The sequence below is a fragment of the Chlorocebus sabaeus genome, chromosome 11 (genome assembly GCF_047675955.1).
Source record: "Chlorocebus sabaeus isolate Y175 chromosome 11, mChlSab1.0.hap1, whole genome shotgun sequence".
NCBI classification, from domain to species: Eukaryota; Metazoa; Chordata; class Mammalia; order Primates; family Cercopithecidae; genus Chlorocebus; species Chlorocebus sabaeus.
Window position 1 is genome coordinate 92,366,538 of NC_132914.1, and position 23,073 is coordinate 92,389,610.

At 38.1% G+C, this 23,073-nt stretch overlaps 1 protein-coding gene and 1 long non-coding RNA gene across 7 annotated transcripts in view; one reads left to right on the forward strand and one right to left on the reverse strand.

Annotated features, from left to right (window-relative positions):
* The window catches only part of LOC103238885 (uncharacterized), a 58,855-nt gene that overhangs the window by 15,354 nt on the left and 20,428 nt on the right, over positions 1 to 23,073 (forward strand). The window lies entirely within an intron of this gene.
* The window catches only part of NR2C1 (nuclear receptor subfamily 2 group C member 1), a 52,086-nt gene continuing 31,764 nt past the window's right edge, over positions 2,752 to 23,073 (reverse strand). For 5 of the 6 annotated variants that reach the window (XM_008004271.3, XM_073021005.1, XM_008004273.3 and 2 more), the window contains exons 10-14: positions 21,648 to 21,769; positions 12,403 to 12,542; positions 9,107 to 9,244; positions 5,967 to 6,072; positions 2,752 to 3,261 (exon numbers count right to left, since the gene is read on the reverse strand). In XM_008004271.3, coding sequence (XP_008002462.3) covers positions 3,087 to 3,261; positions 5,967 to 6,072; positions 9,107 to 9,244; positions 12,403 to 12,542; positions 21,648 to 21,769 — 681 coding nt within the window. In that variant the 3' untranslated portion in view covers positions 2,752 to 3,086. The remainder of the gene's footprint in view (positions 3,262 to 5,966; positions 6,073 to 9,106; positions 9,245 to 12,402; positions 12,543 to 21,647; positions 21,770 to 23,073) is intronic. The other variant, XM_037996692.2, reaches the window with a different exon arrangement.

Below are 23,073 nucleotides of genomic sequence, written 5' to 3' on the forward strand. Positions count from 1 at the left end.
CCTCGTGATCCACCTACCTTGGCTTCCCAAAGTGCTGGGATTACAGGCACTGTAATCCTGGCCTCCAAATTTGGATTTTCACTTCCTCCATATTTTCAACCCTGTATCTTATTCACACCTTCTGTTATCCCTGGTATCCTGTAAGTCCTATGCTCTTCCAGTTCAGTTTCTCCAAAGAATTAATCTCTGGCCTCCTCCTGCTTGAAAAGGGAGGACAGAAAGTGGCCACCTGATTTTTTTTTTTTTTTTTTTTTTTTTTTTTTTGAGATAGGGCCTGGCTCTGTTGCCCACGATAGAGTGCAGAGGCAAGATTTTAGCTCACTGCAACCCCGATCTCCTGGGCTCAAGCTCTACTCCCACCTCAGCTTCCCAAGTAGTTGGGACTACAGGTGCACACTACCATGCCCGGCCTTTTTTTTTTTTTTTTTTTTTTTTTGTAGAGATGAGGTTTCACTACATTACCCCCGGTAGTCTCGAACTCCTGGACTCAAGCAATCTGCCTTGCTCAGCCTCCCACAGTGCTGGGACTATAGGCATGAGCCACCACGCCTGGCCTCCACCCATCTTCAGTAGGGTTGGGGAACTGTATCCAGACTTGCAACCAATCTATTTTTTTTTTATGTCTCAAGCATCATTCCTGTATCTGAGCACTGGTTCCTTCAAGGTACTAAGCATCTTGTCTGGTATCCTGGCTTCTTTCTCATTGCATTGCCTTTTGTAGTCACTCAGTTAAAGCTTCTTTAGTTCTGGTTCTACTAAATCAGTCATTCTTTATCTGCATTTTGTTTTCCAAAAATTTACTTTACTCTGTCCTTTGATTTCTTCTCTCCTGTTCCATTTGTCATCGCGTAGTTATACTTTATGGACTGAGATTTCAGGAAAGAAAACAAAAGCTAATCTGCAGTATTTAGCTGGGAGCCTTCAAATTGAATTGCAAATAACCCTAAAATATAGGACACAGAAATGTCTCCATGTTTTTCTCTTGCTGGAAGTACTTTAATTAAAATCACCCCACCTGAGAACCAAAACACCTATTATATCAGTAACGATTCTTATTAGAGCTTTCTTAATATAGCAGATCTATACTTGCTGTAGATGAAACCACAATGGAACAAACGAAGGATAAGCAATCATTGAATAGGAAAATGAATATATTTACAAATATATTGGTAAGACACAGAAATTTGTAATGCAAGTCACATTTTAATATAGTTTTAAAAACTCTTCCAAATATAATAACAAATTTAATCAGAAAAAACACCTGAAACATCTTAATTAACCATTAGTACATTATTTTAAAGGATTAGTTCCCTGATTCCTTGGCTTACTACATTGTATTTATAAAGGTATAAACTACTGATTTTCCCATTTGAGTATTATACTAAATGTAGTTTCTTTAGCTGATAATTATAAATAAAATTGTTGACTAAGATCATGTTTTAAATAGGGAAAAAAGTAGTAAGCAATAAAATCCACATCCCCACAAAAACTTCAGCTTTTCTTCTATTGCAAAAATCTTTACAAAAAATGTACTCTGAGTGCATTATCCATGTTTGTTTTAAAAAGCAACAAACATACCAAAATAATTCATCAAGAAATCAAAGCAAAGAAACAGTTATCAGTATCAGGTTTGCTAAAAAAAATAAATTACTGTGGAAGACATCCGAGGAGTCTAAAATGCATTTGTTGCAGCAGTAACAAGGCTTCAGGCTGATTCTTACACTGCTGTTAAAGCAGCCCTCCCGTGCTTTACAGTGAAAAAAATCAGTGAATATTTATTTTAAAAAAGTATCATTAGCTTCAAAATAATGTTTAAACTTGCCTTGAGAACATGTATTGGCTATGATAAATCCATTATTTGACAAATTGGGTGAGTTGTTTTAGTGACCTAAAAGAAACAGGCTAAAACTCATACATGACAGGGTTGGGAAGCTCTAACTCAGGTCAGAAAAGTAGAAGAGAGATCAGATTCTTTTTATGGAATGAAAGAGCAACAATTTTAATATCTTTTTTGAAATAGTGAAACATTTTAGGCTCAATTAGTCTCTATTACTTTCTTTCTTTTTACAGACACGGGGTCTTGCTATGTTGCCCAGGCTGGTCTCGAACTCCTGAGCTCAAGCAATCTGCCTGCCTCAGCCTCCCAAAGTGCTGGGATTATAGGCATGAGCCACCACAGCTGGCTAGTCTCTATTACTTTCAAAGATAGCAGTAGGCCAGGCACAGTGGCACGTGCCTGTAATCCCAGTACTTTGGGAGGCTGAGGCAGGATCACTTGAGCCCAGGAGTTTGAGACCAGACTGGGCAACATAGTGAAACCCACCTCTATAAATGAAGACAAAAACAAAAACACGAGCAGTAAGCTAAAAATATTAAAATATCAATACTAGCTTATTCTCAAAAACAATTTTCTGCTATATAAAGTGCTTGTAACTAATATATACATTAAAAATGTCAATCTTAAGATCATGAATGCCTGTCTCACTGCCAGCAATGAGAGTGGTATACATACGCTAAGGGACACCATGATATTTACAGAAGACAAAAAATATATATTCAATTATTTCCTATAATTCTAATATTGTCATTATACCAGTAAGCATAAAATGATCTTATTTTGATATGGTAATTAAAACAAACAAAAATTATTATGGCAGAGTAAAATGCAAGGAACTAACTCCTCCTTAGGGATTTCTGACCATTAAGTATTTTTCCTAGTTCTTAATGAAGTTAAATATGACTAGAACACAATTCAGAAAAAAGAGACTAATTTATTTGTTTTATAAAATAGAATGAGAGCTTAGTTTAGATAATCAAGAGGTGACAGCTTCAGGTATCATCTTCACCAAGAATAAATTTGTAGTGTTTCATGTTCATTTAAAGGAATCAGGAAGAAAAATTCATTTAATTTCTGCTGTTGGCCCAGTCACTTCAAAAATTCTTAAGGAAGCTAAAATAAAAATACCCTGGATTCTGGTTACTTTTTGAAGTAAAAATTTCCAGATGCCCCAAAAGCAATGAGCTCAATTTGGTGTCTTGTGTTCTGGCAAAGAACAATTAAGTTTACAGCACTGCAGTTGCAGCTTTCAAATGCTGTGACCAATTATTTGAGAATTATAATCTGCAGGCTCCATTTTCAAAATATGTGGGATGACACTGTCAATTCGTATGTTGCCAATGAGACCTTTGAAAAACAATTCTTCAGTGATGGTAGCATTCATCAGTCTTAAAGCTGGCAATCTGAGTAGCAATCTGGATAACCTAAAACAAGAAAGAAAAAAGGGAGAGGAACAAGGTTGTAAACCAGAAAGAAATTTAGTAGAAAAGTATGAGTAATTTCTGCATGTGGCCTAATTTAATAAATATATCATTTTCAAAAGTTAAATTCAAAACTTTAGTATTCTCAAGCCTTAGAGCATACGGCAGTTACCTGGGTATTAATGCAGTCTCACAGACTCCACAGGGGAAAGCGCTGCTCTTAATGCTACACTGTACTGCCTCCCCTTGGCTGTAAGGACTATGGAACTGAGCTGTTAAACGCATCAAGTTATACTTTTTTTTTTTTTTTTTTTTGAGAGAGGGCCTTGTTCTGCTGCCCAAAGTGGAGTGCAGTGGTGTGATCTCACTGCAGCCTCAATTCCCTGTACTCAAGTGATCCTTCCTGCCTCAGCCTCCCAAGTAGCTGTGGCTACAGGAGTGTGCCAGTATACCTGGCTAATTGTGTTTATTTTTTGTAGAGACAGGGTCTCACTATGTTGCCCAGGCTGGTCTCACACTCCTGGCTCAAGCAATCCTCCTGCCTTGGCTTCCCAAAGTACTGAGATTATAGGTGTGAGCCATTGTGCTGGGCCAAGTTATACGTTTAAGAATGGCGGCTGGGTGCCAGTGGCTCATGCCTGTAATCTCAGCACTCTTGGAGGCCGAGGTGGGCAGATCACTTGAGGTGAGGAGTTCGAGACCAGCCTGGCCAACATGGTGAAACCTTGTCTCTATTAAAAATGCAAAAAATAATTAGCCGGGCACGGTAGCACATGCCTATAACCCCAGCCACTTGGGAGGCTGAGGCAACAGAATCACAAGAATTGCCTGAACCTAGGAGGCGGAGGTTGCAGTGAGCCGAGATCATACCACTGCACTCCAGCCTGGGTGACAGGGCAATATTCTGCTTCAAAAAAAAAAAAAAAAAAAAAAAAGAAAGAAAAAGAATGGCTTAGCAACTCATTTCAGGTTTTAAAAATGGCAATGTTTTGTGTTATCAGGACATAAGGCATTTTCTTGGTTTTGCTCTGCAAAAAACTACTGTAAATAGGCAACAGTCGCTATTACTGGGAAGAGCACGGAATGTGGAATCAAGACCGTTGGGTTCAAATCTTGATTGAACTGCCCACTACCTATATAAATGTGTGCTTGCCACTTACTGTCTCTCACAGTGCTGTTGTAAGGATGAATGAAATGATCCCTGCCAGTTTCTGTGCCAAGTAGTGAGGTTCCTTAGGGCAGGACCCTATCTTGTATGAAAGTGCCTTATAAGTTGAAAACTATTATCCAAGGATAATGTATTATTTTTAAGTAATCAAGAATGTAAAAAACTGAGAAAGTTGCAGTCACAAAGGAAAAAAATTTAAATACTGTATTTATTTGTATAATGAGGCATACAGTAACTTTTAAAACTTAAAGATAATGCTGAAAAACCACCACAACAAAACCTTTCCAAAAAGACTGTGGTGGGTTTATCCTTCTGTCCTAAGGCCTTGTACTCTAACACTTCAGACCAAATGAGAACAGCAGCCCCCAGGATTATCTTCCTGAAGCTGTGTGCTCTACTCCTCAAATTACTCAGCATCCACATCAAATTATTCAGCTTTTACAGAACTGGTAGAAAGCGGGATAGGAAAATGAGTTAGATAAAATAAGGCTGATATTTGAGATGAGACTGGCTTATAAATCTAAATTATTTAATATATATAAAAAATTATATGTAAAAATGTTATTTTGCTAGTTTGAAGTATGCTAAATTAACAAAATGTTTTATTTATTATAAACAAACACACTTATATAGCCCTTACTATGTGATAGGCACAGTCCTAAGCACTTTACATATATTAACTGATTTAATCCTTAAAATAATTGTAAAAAGTAGATACCATTATTATCTCCATTATAGGAGGAAACATGCCCAAGGTTATGAAGCTAGCAAGAGCCAGAGTCAGGATTCAAATCCAGGTACTCTGGCTCTATAACCAGGTGCTTAACCCCTCGGCTATAATGTCCCTCTTTAAAGAAAGTGGCTCTCATAAAAAAAGAATTTTTCTCAAAGAACACTGGCGAGAAATAGCTTGGAGGGAATTTCATAAACCATGTTTCAAAATTAATTATAAAACAATCTAATCTAATGGTATTTGATTTTTAAAAATTTTTAAATTATTATTTTTTAGACAGGGTCTTGCTCTGTCACCCAGACTGGAGTGTAGCGATGTAATCATAGCTCATTGCAGTCTCACCTCAGCTTCCTGAATAGCTGGGACTACAGGCATGCGCCACCATGCTGGGCTAATTTTTGTATTTTTTGTAGAAACAGGGTTTTACCATGTTGTCCAGGCTGGTCTCTGATTATTTTTTATCCTCCTTTTACTAACAAAATTCATTATTTTATCCAAAGAAAAAGAGTTTGGACTTTAGAGTCAGACTACCTGGGTTCACAGTCAGGTGCTATCATTTACTGTGTGACCCTGAGCAAAGCTAACCTCTCTGTGCTGAAGTCTCCTCTTACATAAAAATGTAAGAACTGGATGAAATATTTTATGTAACGTACTTGCAACAATGCAATACTGCTTTTTATAGCATTACTATTTCAAAGTTAAGGTTGCCTAAAACATTTACTTATTCTGAGAGTAGAAACAATGAGATAACAGATCCACAAAAGGTTTTTCAATTATTTTAATTATATGGAATTTAACTGTAGATACCTGTAGGTGTCATCTGGATATGTTTTGGTTATATAATCTTGGAATTCCACATAAGCCTTTTCCTGAAATTTCTCTATCTGTTCCATGTTTTCTAGGCCTGGATGATCTGAAACATTAAAGAAAACATTGGTACCCTAGTTCTGAATGTTCATTTAAGACAGAGTGAAAATGAAGAGACAGAATAGTCAAAACAGAAGCCCCATCATAAAATGTGTGGCTCAGGCCGGGCGAAGTGGCTCATATTTGTAATCTCAGCACTTTGGGAGGCTGAGGTGGGCAGATCACCTGAGGTCGGGAGCTCGAGACCAACATGGAGAAACCCTGTCTCTACTAAAAATACAAAATTAGCCAGGCATGGTGGCGCATGCCTATAATCCCAGCTACTCGGCAGGCTGAGGCAGGAGAATTGCTTAAACCTGGGAGGCAGAGGTTGCGGTGAGCCGAGACAGCGCCATTGCACTCCAGCCTGGGCAACAAGAGCAAAATTCTGTCTTAAAAAAAAAAAAAAAAAGTGTGGCTCATTCATTCCACAAATATTGATTGAGCCCACCTACTATATACCAAGCACTATATTTTACATATTTAAAATTTTTTATCTCATGTACGTATGCTAACAACTATAAACAGCTTTCTCGCCATTCCAAAAGTAGTAGGAAGGCATTTGATAACTTTGCCTTTAACAGGAGCAAAAGGTAAATGACTCAGCTTAAAAAGACATTTTAAGGCTGGGTGTGGTGGCTCACAAGGTCAGGAGTTCAAGACCAGCCTGGCCAACATGGTGTGAAACCCCGTCTCTACTAAAAATACAAAAAATTAGCCGGGTGTGGTGGTAGGCACCTGTAATCCCAGCTAATTGGGAGGCTGAGGCAGGAGAATCGCTTGAAACTGGGAGGCAGGCAGAGGTTGCGATGGGCCGAGACCATGCCACTGTACTCCAGCCTGGGCAACAGAGCGAGACTCTGTCTCAAAAAAAAAAAAAAAAAGGCATTTTAAATCCATGAAATATTTGCAGATTATATTCTGTGCCCTATTTTTATAAGTCAAAAATTCTATTATTTTTAGGTAAAAAGGTATGTAAGAAATTATGAAACCATAAATATCATCTCTATCAGAAAAATAACAGAAATATGAAAAAATCTATATAAGCATTTCAATGGTCACTATAACATTACACAAAAACAGAAATACTAAAAGAACTTCATAAAAATTATGCATAGCTTAAGAAATGTTGAATATGGAAAGCTCTGTTCTCATGGATGAAAATTTTAAAAAAGTAATAAATGGAAAATCCTAAAAATAGTAAAATAAAATTACATTAGAATTTAAAGTTCAAATCTATGTTCTTTCAATTTTCACCTAAGGAAAATGAAAGTGACAAATTGTGCTAAGAATAGAGACATACGTTACTAACCCATAAGAAACATCAGAAGAAATAGTACAAGCTTTCATGTTCTTACTGGTATCACTGACAGAAAGAAACAGGTTTCCTCAGATAATTTTATTATGATACACAAGAACAGAAACATATATCAGAATGAAAAATACAGAACCTAAGAGAACAGTCAATTTCTCTTATTCAGAAATTGATCACTGAGAGCTTACCATCATTTTACCATCTGTGAAAACCGTAAACTGGCAGGAAAACAAGAAACCAGTTTTTTTATTTGTTGGTAAGTCATATAAGATGTTTGGAAATCTAGCCCATCAACATAGCAAGTCATCTCTCATTCTGCCATTTAGTAATGGCTAAAAAAATACACATAAGAATTCAAATGCTGATGTGACAAAAGAAATAAAGGTCTATAATATTTTTTACATTTTCATTTATTTTTAAGACAGGGTCTCCCTCTGTCACCCAGGCTAGAATGCAGTGGCGTGATTAGAGCTCACTGCAGCCTCAAACTCTCAGGCTGAAGTGATCCTCCAACCTGAGCCTCCCAAGTAGCTGAGACTACAGGTGCGCACCAGCACATCCAGCTAATTTTTTCTATTTTGATTTTTGCAGAGAAGAGGTCTCATTATGTTGCCCAGGCTGGTCTCAAACTCCTGACCAGTCCTCCCATCTCAGCCTCCCAAAATATGAGGATCACAGGCATGAGCTACTGAGCCCTGCCAAAGTCTATTATATTATTTCACTGACTTCTCAACCTCCCTTTTCATACCCATATAAATATCTAACATCCTTAAAATTCACCAATTTCAAGTATACAATTCAGGCTGGGTGCGGTGGCTCACTCTTGTAATCCCGGCACTTTGGGAGGCCGAGGTGGGCAGATCACCTTAGGTCAGGAGTTCAACACCAGCATGGCCAACGTAGTGAAACTCGTCTCTACTAAAAATACAAAAATGAGCTGGGAGTGATGGTGCATGCCTGTAATCCCAGCTACTGGGGAGGCTGAGGCAGGAGAATTGTTTGAACACAGGAGGCAGAGGTTGCAGCGAACCGGGATCGCACCACTGCACTCCAGCCTGGGCAACAGAGCGAGACTCAGTCTAAAAAAGTAAGTATACAGTTCAATAGTTTTTATTATATTCAGAGTTGTACAACCATCATCACAATCTAATTTTGGAACATTTTTGTCACTCCAAAAAAAAACTCCACCCATTAGCAGTCACTTCCCATTTCTTCCTTCTCCTTAGTCCCTGGCAACCACTTAATTGTTTTATGTCTATACAGGTTTGCCTGTTTTGCATATTTTATATAAATGAAATCAAACAATATGACTGGCTTCTTTCATTTAGCAGAACATTTTAAAGGTTCATCTGTGTTGTAGTATGTGTTAGAATTTCCTTCCTTTTATGGCTGAACGATATTCCATTTTATGTATATATTACATTTATTTGTTCATCTGTTGACTGACATTTGGGTTGTCTCCACTTTTTGACTATTATGAATAATGCTGCTATGACTATTCATATACACATTCTTGCATAGATATATATTTTTCATTTCTCTTGGGCTGACAAGAGTGAAGGTGCTGAGTCATTTGATAACTCCATGTTTAACCTTTTGAAGAACTACTCAACTCTTTTCCAAGGCAACTGCACCATTTTACATCCCCACTTGCAACATATGAGGGCTTCTATTTCTCCACATTGTGAAACATTTTATTTTGAATAAAAAGTAAATATTTATATACCTGGACTGAAGAGTACTATTGCCTTCAGGTAGGCATATTCATATCCATCAATGCAGAGTTTAACCATGCTGTTGCAAAACTCCTGTAGTTTGAAGATGTGCTCCATCAATAATTTTCTTCTTTCTGTTGACATTTTATCTTTAATTAAAAACAAACAAATTTTTTTAATTGTTTTTTGACAAAAACAAATCTAGTTTTTGTCTAAAATGAACAACTACTTTCATCCAATATATTTCCCTCTCAGGAATTTTGAAAAGTTTTTTAATTCTTAAATTTTTTTGAGACAGGGTTTTACTCCTGTCGCCCAGGCTGCAGTGCAGTGGGGCGATCTTGGCTCACTGCAACCTCTGCCTCCTGGACTCAAGCAGTTCTCCTGCCTCAGCCTCCCAAGTAGCTGGGACTAGAGGCCCATGCCACCACACCCAGCTAATTTTTGTATTTTTTGTAGAGACGGGGTTTCACTATGTTGCCCAGGCTGGTCTTGAACTCCTGGGCTCAAGTGATTAGCCCACCTGTGCCTCCCAAAGTGTAGGGATTATGGCGTGAGCCACTGTGCCTGGCCTTCTTCTCATGAATTTCAAGCTTTGAGTATAACCAATGTAGAAATGTTTAAAATTCAGTATTTCTGCAATTATGGCTAAAACTAACCATCTTAAGATATTGTTCATTCAAGAACAAGAAGCTGTTAGTATAATCTGTATAAACATTTTAAGTAGAAAAGTTTATATATATATATTTTTTTGAGACAGGGTCTTGGTCTGTCACCCAAGGCTGGAATGCAGTGGTGCGATCTCAACTCACTGCAACCCTGCCTCCTGGGTTCAAGCAATTCTCCCACCTCAGCCTCCCGAGTAGCTGGGACTACAGGTGCGCTCCACCATGAATGGCTATATTTTGTATTTTTAGTAGAGATGGGGTTTCACCATGTTGGCCAGGCTGGTCTGGAACCCCTGACCTCAAGTGATCTGCCTGCCTCAGCCTACCAAAGTGTGAGTGAGCCACTGTGCCCAGCCAGGTTTATATTTCATCTCAATTATTTTGATGTTGTAAAAGTACTTTTAAAAAATGAATTATTTTCTCATGGTAATTGCTTTTGGGGAAAAAACTATATATAAAAAATGGATTATTTGAATGTTTATGCTACTTGGCTTGTTAAAAAAAAAGAAACAGGCCGGGCGCGGTGGCTCACGCCTGTAATCCCAGCACTTTGGGAGGCCGAGGCGGGCAGATCACAAGGTCAGGAGATCGAGACCATCCTGGCTAACACAGTGAAACCCCGTCTCTACTAAAAATACAAAAAAATTAGCCGGGCGTAGTGGCAGGCGCCTGTAGTCTCAGCTACTCGGGAGGCTGAGGCAGGAGAATGATGTGAACCCGGGAGGCAGAGCTTGCAGTGAACCGAGATCGCGCCACTGCACTCCAGCCTGGGCGGCGGATCGAGACTCCGTCTCGAAAAAAAAAACAAAACAAAAACCCAAAACGAAAAAAAAAAAACTCTAAATGTAAACGTAATGGTTCCTTTTTTTTTTTTTTTTTGAGATGGAATCTGGCTCTGTTGCCCAGGCTGGAGTGCAGTGGTGTGATCTCGGCTCACTGCAACCTCCACCTCCCGGGTTCGAGCAGTTCTCTGCCTCAGCCTCCCGAGTAGCTGGGATTACAGGCACCTGCCACCACACCCGGCTAATTTTTTTTTGTATTTTTAGTAGAGACGGAGTTTCACCATGTTTGCCAGGCTGGTCTTGCACTCCTGTCCTCGTGATCCACCCTCCTAGACCTCCCAAAGTGTTGGGATTACAGGTGTGAGCTACCGCGCCCACCCCCTGCCGCCCTTTGTTTTTTTTAAAGAAATGGGTCTCACTCTGTTGTCCAGGCTAGGGTATAGTGGTGCAGTCATAGCTCACTGTAACCTCAAATTCCTGGGCTCAAGTAATCATCTGCCTCAGATTCCTAAGTAGCTGAGACTACAGGCATGCACCACCATGGCTAGTTAATTTTTAAAAAATTTCTTTAGAGGTGGGGTACCACAATGTTGTCCAGGCTAGTCTCGAACTCCTAGGCTCAAGCAATCTCACCTCAGCCTCCCAAAGTGCTGGAATTACAGGCGTGAACCACCCCACCTGGCTGAAATGTTTGCTTTCAAGATATACCTTTGAGAAGATAGGATGTAAAGATAACCATCTGAAACACTAGACAACTAAAAGTACGTAACACTCAAAAGTTTGGTAATAGGATTTTATTTAATTTTATGTTGGTTAGGAAAAAATGAGCAAAACCATCTACATACTTCACTACCAAGACTACTGTAATAAAAACAAATATTTAGTAAAAACACTGTTAAGAAGAAAAAAACTGAAGCAGAATAAAGTTTTACAATAAAGACTTTAATTTATTTTAGAGGGACATGTTTAAAACCCATCCATTAGTAATTAGTCAACCACAGCTTTCCTGAAGGTAGGCTTTATAACCATTACAGGCATATAAGACATGAACCAGGTGTAGGAGTCCATAAGTAAGATGGGAATGTGATGCTGCCTTCTAGTAGATCTATTTTTGATGACATTTTAAGGTGATTACCCCTCTGCTGTTAAATATAAGGAGGAAGCAAATGATTTAAAAATTGTATAAAACAATGATAGAATATGCTAAGGAACTAAAAGGTAGTCACCAATTTATAAATTATTCCTGAGCTCAAAAGGCAATTTTCCCCATTTGTTGATAGGGCACTGTTTTGGGTAGTCATAAGCCATTCTATAGTTAAGCACTTATGAATCAGTGATTGCTCGTCTTGTGAAATGAATGAGGGCTGCAAATACCTTGGCCTCTAGGAACAGAAAAACAGAATAAAAAGGATTGTTCCCTGACTCTTCAGAACTATTTAGGTGAGAGAATACACCCTGATGAATTGATATAAAATCAACCTATCTTAGGATTCAAAGGACTATAATAAAGAAAGGTTGCTTAAAAATTGCCGAGTAGTATATGTTTTAAAATATTTGACCACCTGTACATAAGCTCACCCTGGATTCTTTGATAGCTGCACAAAAATTCACAAGACTGACTTGGTCAGAAATAGCCTGTCAGACTTAAGCATACTGTTTTCAATTTTTTTGCACTCTATTTAAAAAACATTTTTAGAGTATTGGTAAATTTATAAAATTGTAAAAATTATCTAAACAAGAGCAATGGTACCTAAAACATGAACATAATGATTATTGACTATCTTTAGTCATAACGTTTAATGAAATTCATGCCTCCTTCTACATCCTGGAAAAGGCAGTAAGGAAGGTGCTTTTTACCTTGTTGAAGACTATTGTGAAGACAATTGACAAATGTTGCTAATATAGTTGCTACATTCATCACTTGCCAGCACTGGGCAAGACCAAGAGTAAAAAGTTCATTCCAGTAAGCTTTCACCAGTGATATGCTGTTTTCTTGCCTATTAAAAACAGTAATAAAAGCACAAATCAGATATTATTAAACAAGTTTTATAAACCTTACAGCTAGTCCAAATATTTAAAAATAACATATTACTAAACTAAAATTACTCTAGAAAGATTTGATCAAGTCTGTGTTTTGTATAGCTGATAACAAAATGAGAAATGAGGAATGCTTAGACATTTAAATAGTAGCTCATCAATCAGCCAGTTTATAAGAACAATTGCAAGTAATATTTCTTTTTTTTTTTCTTTTTTTTTTTTTGAGGCGGAGTCTTGCTCTGTCGCCCAGGCTGGAGTGCAGTGGCACTATCTCGGCTCACTGCAAGCTCCGCCTCCTGGGTTCACGCCATTCTCCTGCCTCAGCCTCCCGAGTAGCTGGGACTACAGGCACCTGCCACCACGCCCGGCTAATTTTTTTGTATTTTTAGTAGAGATGGGGTTTCACCGTGTTAGCCAGGATGGTCTCGATCTCCTGACCTCGTGATCCACCCACCTCGGCCTCCCAAAGTGCTGGGATTACAGGCTTGAGCCACCGCGCCCGGCCGCAAGTAATATTTCAAACTAAAAGAGTTGGGGCTTTAACTTCACATTTCATAGAAATGGAATAAAGATTGTTCTTTAAAAAAAGCAAAAGCATATATTAAAAAAATTTTTGCTTTGGATAGAGGTAAATACCTTTTAAAAGAAAGCGCAATTCAAATTATTTTACTGTTTTGAGACAGAGTCTTGCTCTGTCGCCCAGGCTGGAGTGCAATGGCATGATCTCCACTCACTGCAACCTCCGCCTCCTTGGGTTCAAGCGATTCTCCTCCCTCAGCCTCCCCAGTAGCTGGGATTACAGGTGTGCACCACCACATGCGGCTATTTTTTGTATTTTTAGTAGAGACAGCGTTTTGCCACATTGACCAGGCTGGTCTTGAACTCCTGACCTCAGGTGATCTGCCTGCCTTGGCCTCCCAAAGTGCTGGGATTACAGGCATGAGCCACTGCTCCCAGCCTCTAGAATTATTTTATAGTAGGCAAGCAACCAATTTTAGGAGAAAAATGGTTCACTGTATGTTTCAGATGAGATAATAGAATCCCTATAAATGAGATATCCAGGATTTTACTAGAGATTAGAAAGGTCAAAAGTTCTTTCCTGAATTTCTAAGTTAGTTATCTCAGCAGCATAAGAGAGTAGAAAAAGTATTAAACAGGAGTCAAAGCACCATGGTTTAAACCTACTTATCCATTTGAAATTAGGCAAATAAACTTTCCAGGTTTCAGGTTGTCTAATGATATAAAATGCAGAGACACTATACGTCCTATATCTTGCTCAGAGTTATTAAGAGGTGAAATGTAAGAATTAGCTGGGGCTGGGTGCAGTAGCTCACACCTGTAATCCCAGCACTTTGGGAGGCTGAGGCAGATGCATCACTTGAGCCCAGGAGTTGCAGACCAGCCTGGGCAACATGGCGAAACCCTATCTCTATAAAAAATACAAAAATTAGCTGGGTGTGGACGTGCACACCTGTAGTCCCAGCTACTCACACAGGCTGAGGTGGGAGGATCACCTAAGCCTGGGGAAGTCGAGGCTTTGGTGAGCTGTGATCACACCACTGCACTCTAGCTTGGGTGACAGAGACCCCATCTCAAAAAAAAAAAAAAAGAGAGAATTAGCTGGGTGCTGTGGCACATGCCTGTAGTCCCAGCTACTCAGGAGGGTTGAGGTGGGAGGACTGCTTGAGGCCAGGAGTTTGAAGGGGTAGCACGCCATGACTGCATCTGTGAAGAGACACTGCATTCCAGTCTCTAACCTGGCACAGGAAGACCCTGTCTCAAAAACAGAACAAAATTTGAGAAAGGATATGCCAGGTACTAGAGAAATAGCAATTAAGAGATTAAGTTTGCCTTCATGAAAAAGAGGGGAAATAACAAATATATAATTTCAAATATTTTATATAAATAATATACATATATATGAATAATATACATTAATTTTAGGTAATAAAAATTCTGCATTACTATAAAGTATGTATATTAGAAAATGGGAAGGTTCAGGTAAGGTGGTTAGAGAAGGCATTTCTGAGGTGGTGACATTTGAGTGGAGAAAGATGGTAGAGTTAAACAAAAAAACCAAAAACCAGAAAGATCTAGGGGAATAGTATCCCAGGGAGAAAAAGAGCAAATGTGCTAAGGTGAGAACAAGCATACAATAGGTATTCAATAAAAACTGTTGAGTGAATTACTAAATGCTATCCTATTGTCTTGGAAGGTCCCTTCCTAGTCTTGTTTTCCTGGCTAATACTTACTGATCCCTTAAAATACAGCTCAGAGTTCACTTTCTAGAAGGAACATTATTCCTCTCAACATAGTTAATCATTCCCCCTTCAGTGTCATGCATACACGCATCCTCACTGAAGGCGGAGACTCCCTGTGCATTTCTAGATCTCAGTGACCAGTGCAGTACATGGTACACAGAAAGAATTCTGCAAATGATTTCTGATCTTAGGGAGTACAGAACAGGCAGAAGTGAGAACTTTGAAAAGACAGAGAAGAGCTGTGGGCATATGTCTTTTACAATTAAACAATCTTTAAACCAAACCTACAGACTTTATTATAAATAAGATGATGAAACTATAAGATTTCTTTCCTTAAATCTCTGGAGAGATTTAAGTTGGTAAGAACATTCTGATATGGAAACATGTCCAACCTAATGAATGGTACTTCTTTATTTTTCTCCTTAATAAAGCTTTAAAATTAGGATAATCAGTGTGTTAAACAGAAATCATTTGTTAAGAATCACAGCCTTCTTTATGACATTACATTTTATTAAATAATTGAACATACTTGAAACAAATGCTAATACTGTCGACTCAGTCACAGCAAGTTTTTTTCTGAGAATTATTAATATGAAATTTTAACTTCAGGCTGATCTCTTTCCCATTCAGTATCCGAGAAGGATCACTTGCCATGAGACACTGCCTATCATTTGAAAGTAAAGTTTAAATGCAAAGAAAACCAGTATTTTATAATCTTCATATAGAAAAGGGTTAAAAATATCGATCTTAAACAAAATCAAAGGAAATAAAAATAAAGGATAGTATTTTCATTAAAGATGGATAAAATCCAGAATTGAGGAAGAGGTGAGGAAATAAGCACTGATCCTCATACACTGCTGACGTGAGCATAAACTGGATCAACATCTTTTCAGAGAACAATTTGGAAGTACCCATCAAAAGTTAAAATGTACACCTTCTCGACCCAGCAATTTCACCTCTAAGAAACTATTTTATAGAAATACAGTCATGCATAGCACATTTTAGTCAACAATGTACCACATATACAATAAAATACCATATTTTTATGGAAACTTCTCTATATTTAGATACACAAATATTTACTATTGTGTTACAACTGCCTATGGTATTGAGAACAGTAACACGCTACGCAGGTTTGTCCTAGGTTTGTAGCCTAGGAGCACTAGGCTATAGCATATAGCCTAGATGTGTAGTAGGTTTGTGTAAGTACACTCTATGATGTTCACAATGACAAAATTGCCTAATGATGCATTTCTCAGATTACATAGCCATCGTTAAATGAGCAACGCATGCCTATACTAACATGACTGTACTAACAAAAGTGGGCAAAAATACATATACAATGCCACAAAATGCACATTGTAGTACTGGATATAATAACAAAACTGGCAACAATCCAAATGTCTACTAATAAGGAATGAATAAGTGTATAAACTGGAATACTATAATAGAAGCCATGAGAACAAATGGGGTAAATCTACATGTACTAACATAGGAAGAAGTCTATGAGTGTAAAAAGCAAGGCAAATAATAGGATGTGTAAATATGTGTATGTATTTAATTGTCTAATAAATATCTCACGGAAAAATTCTAGTAGGACACCAAACTGTTAATAGTGGGGTTAGTTACCTCTGGTGAGTGAGGTTTTACTTTATAATCCTATACTTCAATTATTACTTTAAACATTAAAAAAAAAGTTAAAAGCTAACATGATGGAAGTCAGAGTAAATTCAGTTTCACTTTTAACTGATTCTGAAGTTTTAAGGAGGAAACAGCTAACCAAAGTAGTTTACTAGTACACACAGGAAAGGAAAAATAAATGGAAAAAAATCAGAGCTGGCTTATGCTATGCATCTTGTAATAAGAAAATACCTTGGCATTGTTGGAGAAGCTCAGAAAAAAAGGAGTATAAGTGCAAAGGATAAGAATACCAAAATTATTACTAAGGAAAAAAGACACAAGTGGCAGATGAGAAATAACCTACCAGATTATTGTGTTTCTAAAAGAAAAGTGAAAGGACTGTAGAAACCAACTACAGAAAGGTATCTATTTACATTTATCCAAACCCCAAACCAAAAACCCTGATGGTATAGCTAGTTATGTTTTTAAAAAGTTCAATTATGAGGCCAGGTGCGGTGGCTCACGCCTGTAATCCCACAACACTTTGGGAGGCCGAGGTGGGTGGATCATGAGGTCAAGAGATCGAGACCATCCTGGCTAACATGGTGAAACCCTGTCTCTACTAAAAATACAAAAAATTAGCCGGGTGCGGTGGTGGGCTCCTGTAGTCCCAGCTACTCGGGAGGCTGAGGCAGGAGAATGGTGTGAACCTGAGAGGCAGAGCTTGCAGTGAGCCGAGATCAGGCCACTGCACTCCAGCCTGGGGGACAGAGCGAGACTCCATCTCAAAAATAAATAAATAAATAAATAAATAAATAAAAAATTGAAAAAATAAAAATAAAAAAATAAAATATTAATAATAAAAATAAACAAAATTTTTTTTTAAAAGTTCAATTATGTTAGGAAAGAAAAACAGCAAGTCTACTCTAAAAAGATGGTCTTTAAGGAATGAAGGAAAATGACCTTTTATTATCTACTTAGCAGTAGGCAATGGCTTAGATACATTTACATTCGTTATCTCACCTATGTGATGTAGTTCATAATCAAGTATTTCTGCTCCTAATTTACAGATACTGAGCCTCATTTAGGTTACTTGGTCCAAAGACACAAAAGCCAGCAGATGCATAAAAACAGAATTTGAATCTTTTTGCTCCTTTATACCTCCTTACACAATTTAGCAAGTAAAATGCAAAAGTCAAATTTCTCAGTAGAGACTCCTCCATTTAACGTTAATATTTTGGGATGTTAAGGGCATGTTTGCTACCAGTTTTTCCTGTTAGGAAAATAAATGTACTTTATGTTCAAAACATCTTTCCTTTAAGAAGCAAAAAGAGCTGAGTAGAGACTGTAGTTAAGGTTATCACTAAGGCATCTAGAAAGCAACACAAGTGTTGAGGTTAAAAAGAAAAAAAAAAAAGGCCAGATATGATGGTTCATGCCTGTAATCCCAGTACTTTGGGAAGCTGAGTTGGGAGAATTGCTTGAGGCAAGGAGTTCGAGGTCAGCCTGGACTACATAGTGAGACCTCCATCTCTAGTTTTTAAAAAAGCATTAACTTGCAAAACACTAAATATGTTAATTTCTTTTACAAATAGGTACAGGTATTTTTCTCTAACTACTACACTATATTGTGGGTTTACTTTTTTTTTTTTTTTTTTTTTTTTTTTTGAGGTGGAGTCTCCCTCTATCACCCAGGCTAGAGTGCAGTGGCATGATCTCAGCTCACTACAACCTCCATCTCCTGGATTCAAGTGATTCTCCTGCCTCAGCCTCCCACGTAGCTGGGATTACAGGCGGCTGCCACCATGCCCGGCTAATTTTTGAGTTTTTAGTAGAGACAGGGTTTTGCCATGTTGGCCAGGCTGGTCTTGAATTCCTGGCCTCAAGTGATTTGCCTGCTTTGGCCTCCCGAAGTGCTGAGATAATAGGTATGAGCCACTGCGCCTGGCCTACCTTGTTAATATTCATTAAAATACGTATATAGGACTCACAATTAGAGGTTATATAATTGTTTATACTATTTACTTTCATAAAGGAATATAACTTTTGAGTCACTTATATCTGGTAATACTGAAGGCACCAGTCCTCAGGGAAAAGTATCAGTGATACGGCAATGAACCCAAAAAATTACAGGTTTCAAAACCACAAAGTTACAGGAAACATTACATTATCTTTCAGTGGTAAAAGATTCAGCTTTCTGGCTTAGCATTTAATGGAAGGCTACTGATTACATTATTCAATAAATAAAGTCGCCTGTGGTAAATGGTGGTGGCTTGGAGCTTTTGGTTATATTGTAAGAATCTAGGTAGAGATGACTGCTGCTATACTTACTCCAGGCAAATCATGACAAGTACTCTCCACTACCCCGCAGTGGAATCTACCACTATTCACTTAACCTAAATTTTGCAGGGAAAACTTAAAACCACAACTGAATTACTAAAGTACTGAAACTACAAATCTTAAAACAGAAAATCAATACCTTTGTAAAATACAGAAGCCTTGTAAAATACAAAGCTGCTAACCATGCACTGTTGAGTAAAATTATTTAAGTTACTGTTGCCTTGAATTAAAGTAAGTGATCAAAACAATCTTGATTTCGGAAAATGATTAATGTTGCTTATCTGTTTCTCTCTGTAAAATTAGAATTTTGTCACCAACTTTTATATTTTTAGATAAAAATGCAACCTAATGTCAGTTTCTACTTTTAGAATAGCTTTTATTTCCATATAACAGAATTTTTCCATCATTATATCCGTATGATTAAGTCAACACATAAATAAGATCTATGAATCATCTAGACAGGGATAAAAAATAAGAGTTTGCATAATGGTCTTGATTGCTAGATCAAGTTATTCTAATTACAAAGAATCTTGTGGTTGTTACATTGAAACTGATTCTCAATACAGATCACAGGAAAATGTGGCTACCACTATAAAAATGACTTATTTCATAAACAGACACTTCCTGAAGCCTTATTTTTGGTTTCTTCAACATCTGTGTTATTTCCATAGGATAATTATACTCAATTTAATAGAAGTACTTAAGATCAATGGTGGTGTAAATAATTCAACGAGTTCAAACCACTCCCCAAAATTCCTCCCTTTTGTTGTTTTATTATAACTGATAGCTTATTATGAAAAATGTCACCAGGTTACTTTTTAGACATATGAATGTGAGTTACAAGATGAGTGAACTACACTTAATATTTTAAAATTAATCAATTGCTGGCCAGGCACAGTGGCTCACACCTATAACACCAGCACTTTGGGAGGCCGAAGTGAGCAGGTCACTTGAGGTCAGAAGTTTGAGACCTGCCTGGCCAACATGGCGAAATCCTATCTCAACTAAAAATACAAAAATTAGCTGGGCTTGGTGGTGCACAACTGTAGTCCCAGCTACTCAGGAGGCTGAGGCATAAGAATTGCTTGAACCTGAGAGGTGGAGATTGCAGTGAGCCGAGATCATGCTACTGCACTCCAGTATAAGTACTTATTTTAAAAATTTTGGTAGATAATAGACTAATTGTTCTCCAGATTACCTCACCCTCGGTAGTGTGTACTTGGTTTTCTGTATCCTCACTATACTTGATACTATTGATAATTTCAGTAATTACAAAGCAGAAAAAAGACTCCCAACTAAATAAAAAAATCAACTGCCAATATGCAAATTTACATTACCTTTTTTCTACAAACAACGAGGTGGTGCACGTCTGTATGGGAGGCTAAAGCAGGAGGATCACTTGAGCCCAGGAGTTCCAGATCAGTCTCAATGACAGAGGAAGAACTCATCTCTTAAACAAAAAAACCCCCACAAAACTAGAGAAATTCTGAAAGTTGTATGTTAAAAAAGGACTAACCATCATTTTAAAGGTTAACCGTTCTAAATCAAGCTTTTAGTCTATGTAACTATAATATCTTGAGCATGATTTAATGCACAGTATAATGCTGATTAATAAACCAAATTATAATGATAAATATACCTTTATTCAATTCTCTGTATGCCTTTTACAACCACGTTCACATGTCTGTTATATTCAAAATAGTCTCTAAGGATAAGGGGTGGGCAATTATTATTCCCACTTGGTAAACAGAAGTACAGGTATACAGGATGTGAAAGCGAATTGTTTACAAAATCATATTGGTGAGTAGGGTCCGAGGAGTTGAATAAAAATTTTCTAACTTTGAATAAAAACTTTCTAACTATGGGCTTAACTTTTTCCATTTTTTGCCTTTAAACACACCAGTTATTTTAAAACAATTTAAATAAATTTGGCAAACTTTAGGTAAAGCTTGAGTTTCTTACAGTAGGCCATTTTCTATCTCATCTGATTTCTTCAGAACAGAATATAGATATACTCTTTTTTTTCTTTTTAAGAGACAGCGTCTAGCTCCGTCCCACGCTGGAGTGCAGTAAGCCATGTGATAATGGCTTACTTCAGTCTCGAACTTCTGGGCTCAAGTGATTGGCCCCCCCTTAGCCTCTAGAGTAGCTGGAACTACCAGTGTGCATCGCCATGCCCAGCTAATTAAAACATTTTGTTTTTTGTAGAGACAGGGTCTCGCTCTGTTGCCCAAGCTGGTCTTAAACTCCTGGCCTCAAGCCATCCTCCTGCCTTGACCCCCCAAAATGCTGGGATTACAGGTGTTAGTTACCATGCCCAGCTTCAGATGTACTCTTGAGTGGTAAGACTAACCCTCTAAGTCACTGTAGTGGTACTATGGGGGTTTACATTTTCTTTTTTTTTCTTTGAACCGCATGATTGGAAAACAATTATACTTTTAACATAACCACTGTAGGCAAAATTCAGCTCTTTAGTAACATGCCTGGGATGAACACTGAAATAGTAGTGATGAGAGAAAAACAAGAACCTAGGGCAGTCTTACAGTCTATCTATGAGCCATTGAAAGGCCTGTTACAAATGCTAGCCATAATCTATCAATTCTACTGATTCTGTTCCATCCAAATTCTTAACTTAGTCAAACTACAAAATATGGATACTCTTCCACATAAATACAAAGAAAATACTAGTTAGCTGCCATGATTTGTCATATGAATGACCCAACTTGAAGCTATAATGTTATACTGTTTTATCCTTTAATGCAAATCTTCCCAAAATAAAAGTTTTGTTTAATGTACATTTGTGCTACAAAATCACATTCATAGTCAAGATTTCAAAACACTCACCCTAGCGCCTGGAAAGAAGGAATCGAAAGTGCCCAGTGCATTGATAAGAACAGCAGTCTGGAGGCAGACTCCCCAATGTAGTGCACATTCAGGTACTCAGGCATAGGAGAAGGCATGGTGAGCTAGTATGAACAGGGATTTAGGTAAATTATCTTATGACTGAAAAGTTCTAAATTATCATTTCTTTGAAAAAGTTGAATGTAAACATAACACATCAAATGAGAGCTAATATATTCATGAAAAAAGCTAATCTTGAAATAATCCAAGTCACTAGAATTTACAGCTAACAGGGCTTAGAATAAATAAGTAGCCCATAGTTTCTGACAAGCCAATATTCAGACAAGCAGAACCTCAATAAATATCAACTATGATATTATCTGGTTATGTTACTTCCTGTCTTGGTCTAACAATGTGTTTCTTTTCCTTCTTTCTGTCTATTAATGATAGCATACAACAAATTCAGTTTAAGGAAAAATCCTGTCCGCTAAATGTTTCTTTCATTTAGGGTAAGGGGTTAACAAATTAAAATGCTTACAAGACCAGGAGAGTAAGGAGTGCAACAGGCTTGCTTGTACCAACTGGGAAGAGCATATTTATTCCCGGATAAAGGGTACAGCTGTGAATTGAATTCAGTGCAGTGAAAACATATTGAATTGTGGGCTCAGCACTGCCAGCTCTTTCAGTTTTTCAAAGAGCACATTCTGTGTGAAACCTCCCTACTTAAAAAAACTGGCAGGCCGGGCATGGTGGCTCATGCCTGTAATCCCAGCACTTTGGGAGGCGGAGGCGGGTGGATCACAATGTCGAGAGATCGAGCTCATCCTGGCCAACATATTGAAACCTCATCTTTTTTTTTTTTTTTTTTTTTTTTTTTTTGAGGCAGAGTTTCCCTCTGTCGCCCAGGCTGGAGTGCAGTGGCCGGATCTCAGCTCACTGCAAGCTCCGCCTCCCGGGTTCACGCCATTCTCCTGCCTCAGCCTCCCGAGTAGCTGGGACTACAGGCGCCCGCCACCTCGCCCGGCTAGATTTTTGTATTTTTTAGTAGAGACGGGGTTTCACCGGGTTAGCCAGGATGGTCTCGATCTCCTGACCTCGTGATCCGCCCGTCTCGGCCTCCCAAAGTGCTGGGATTACAGGCTTGAGCCACCGCGCCCGGCCGAAACCTCATCTTTACTAAGATACCAAAAAAAATTTAGCCATGCGTGGTGAGTAGTCCCAGCTACTCGGGAGGCTAAGGCAGGGGAATCACTTGAACCAGGGAGGTGGAGGTTGCAGTGAGCCAAGATAGTGCCACTGCACTCCAGCCTGGGTGACAGAGTAAGACTCCATCTCAAAACAAACAAACAAACAAAAACCCAAAAAAACCCAAACTGGTACTAAATTAAAAAAATATATATTTTAAAAATTACAGGTATGCCTGTAGACA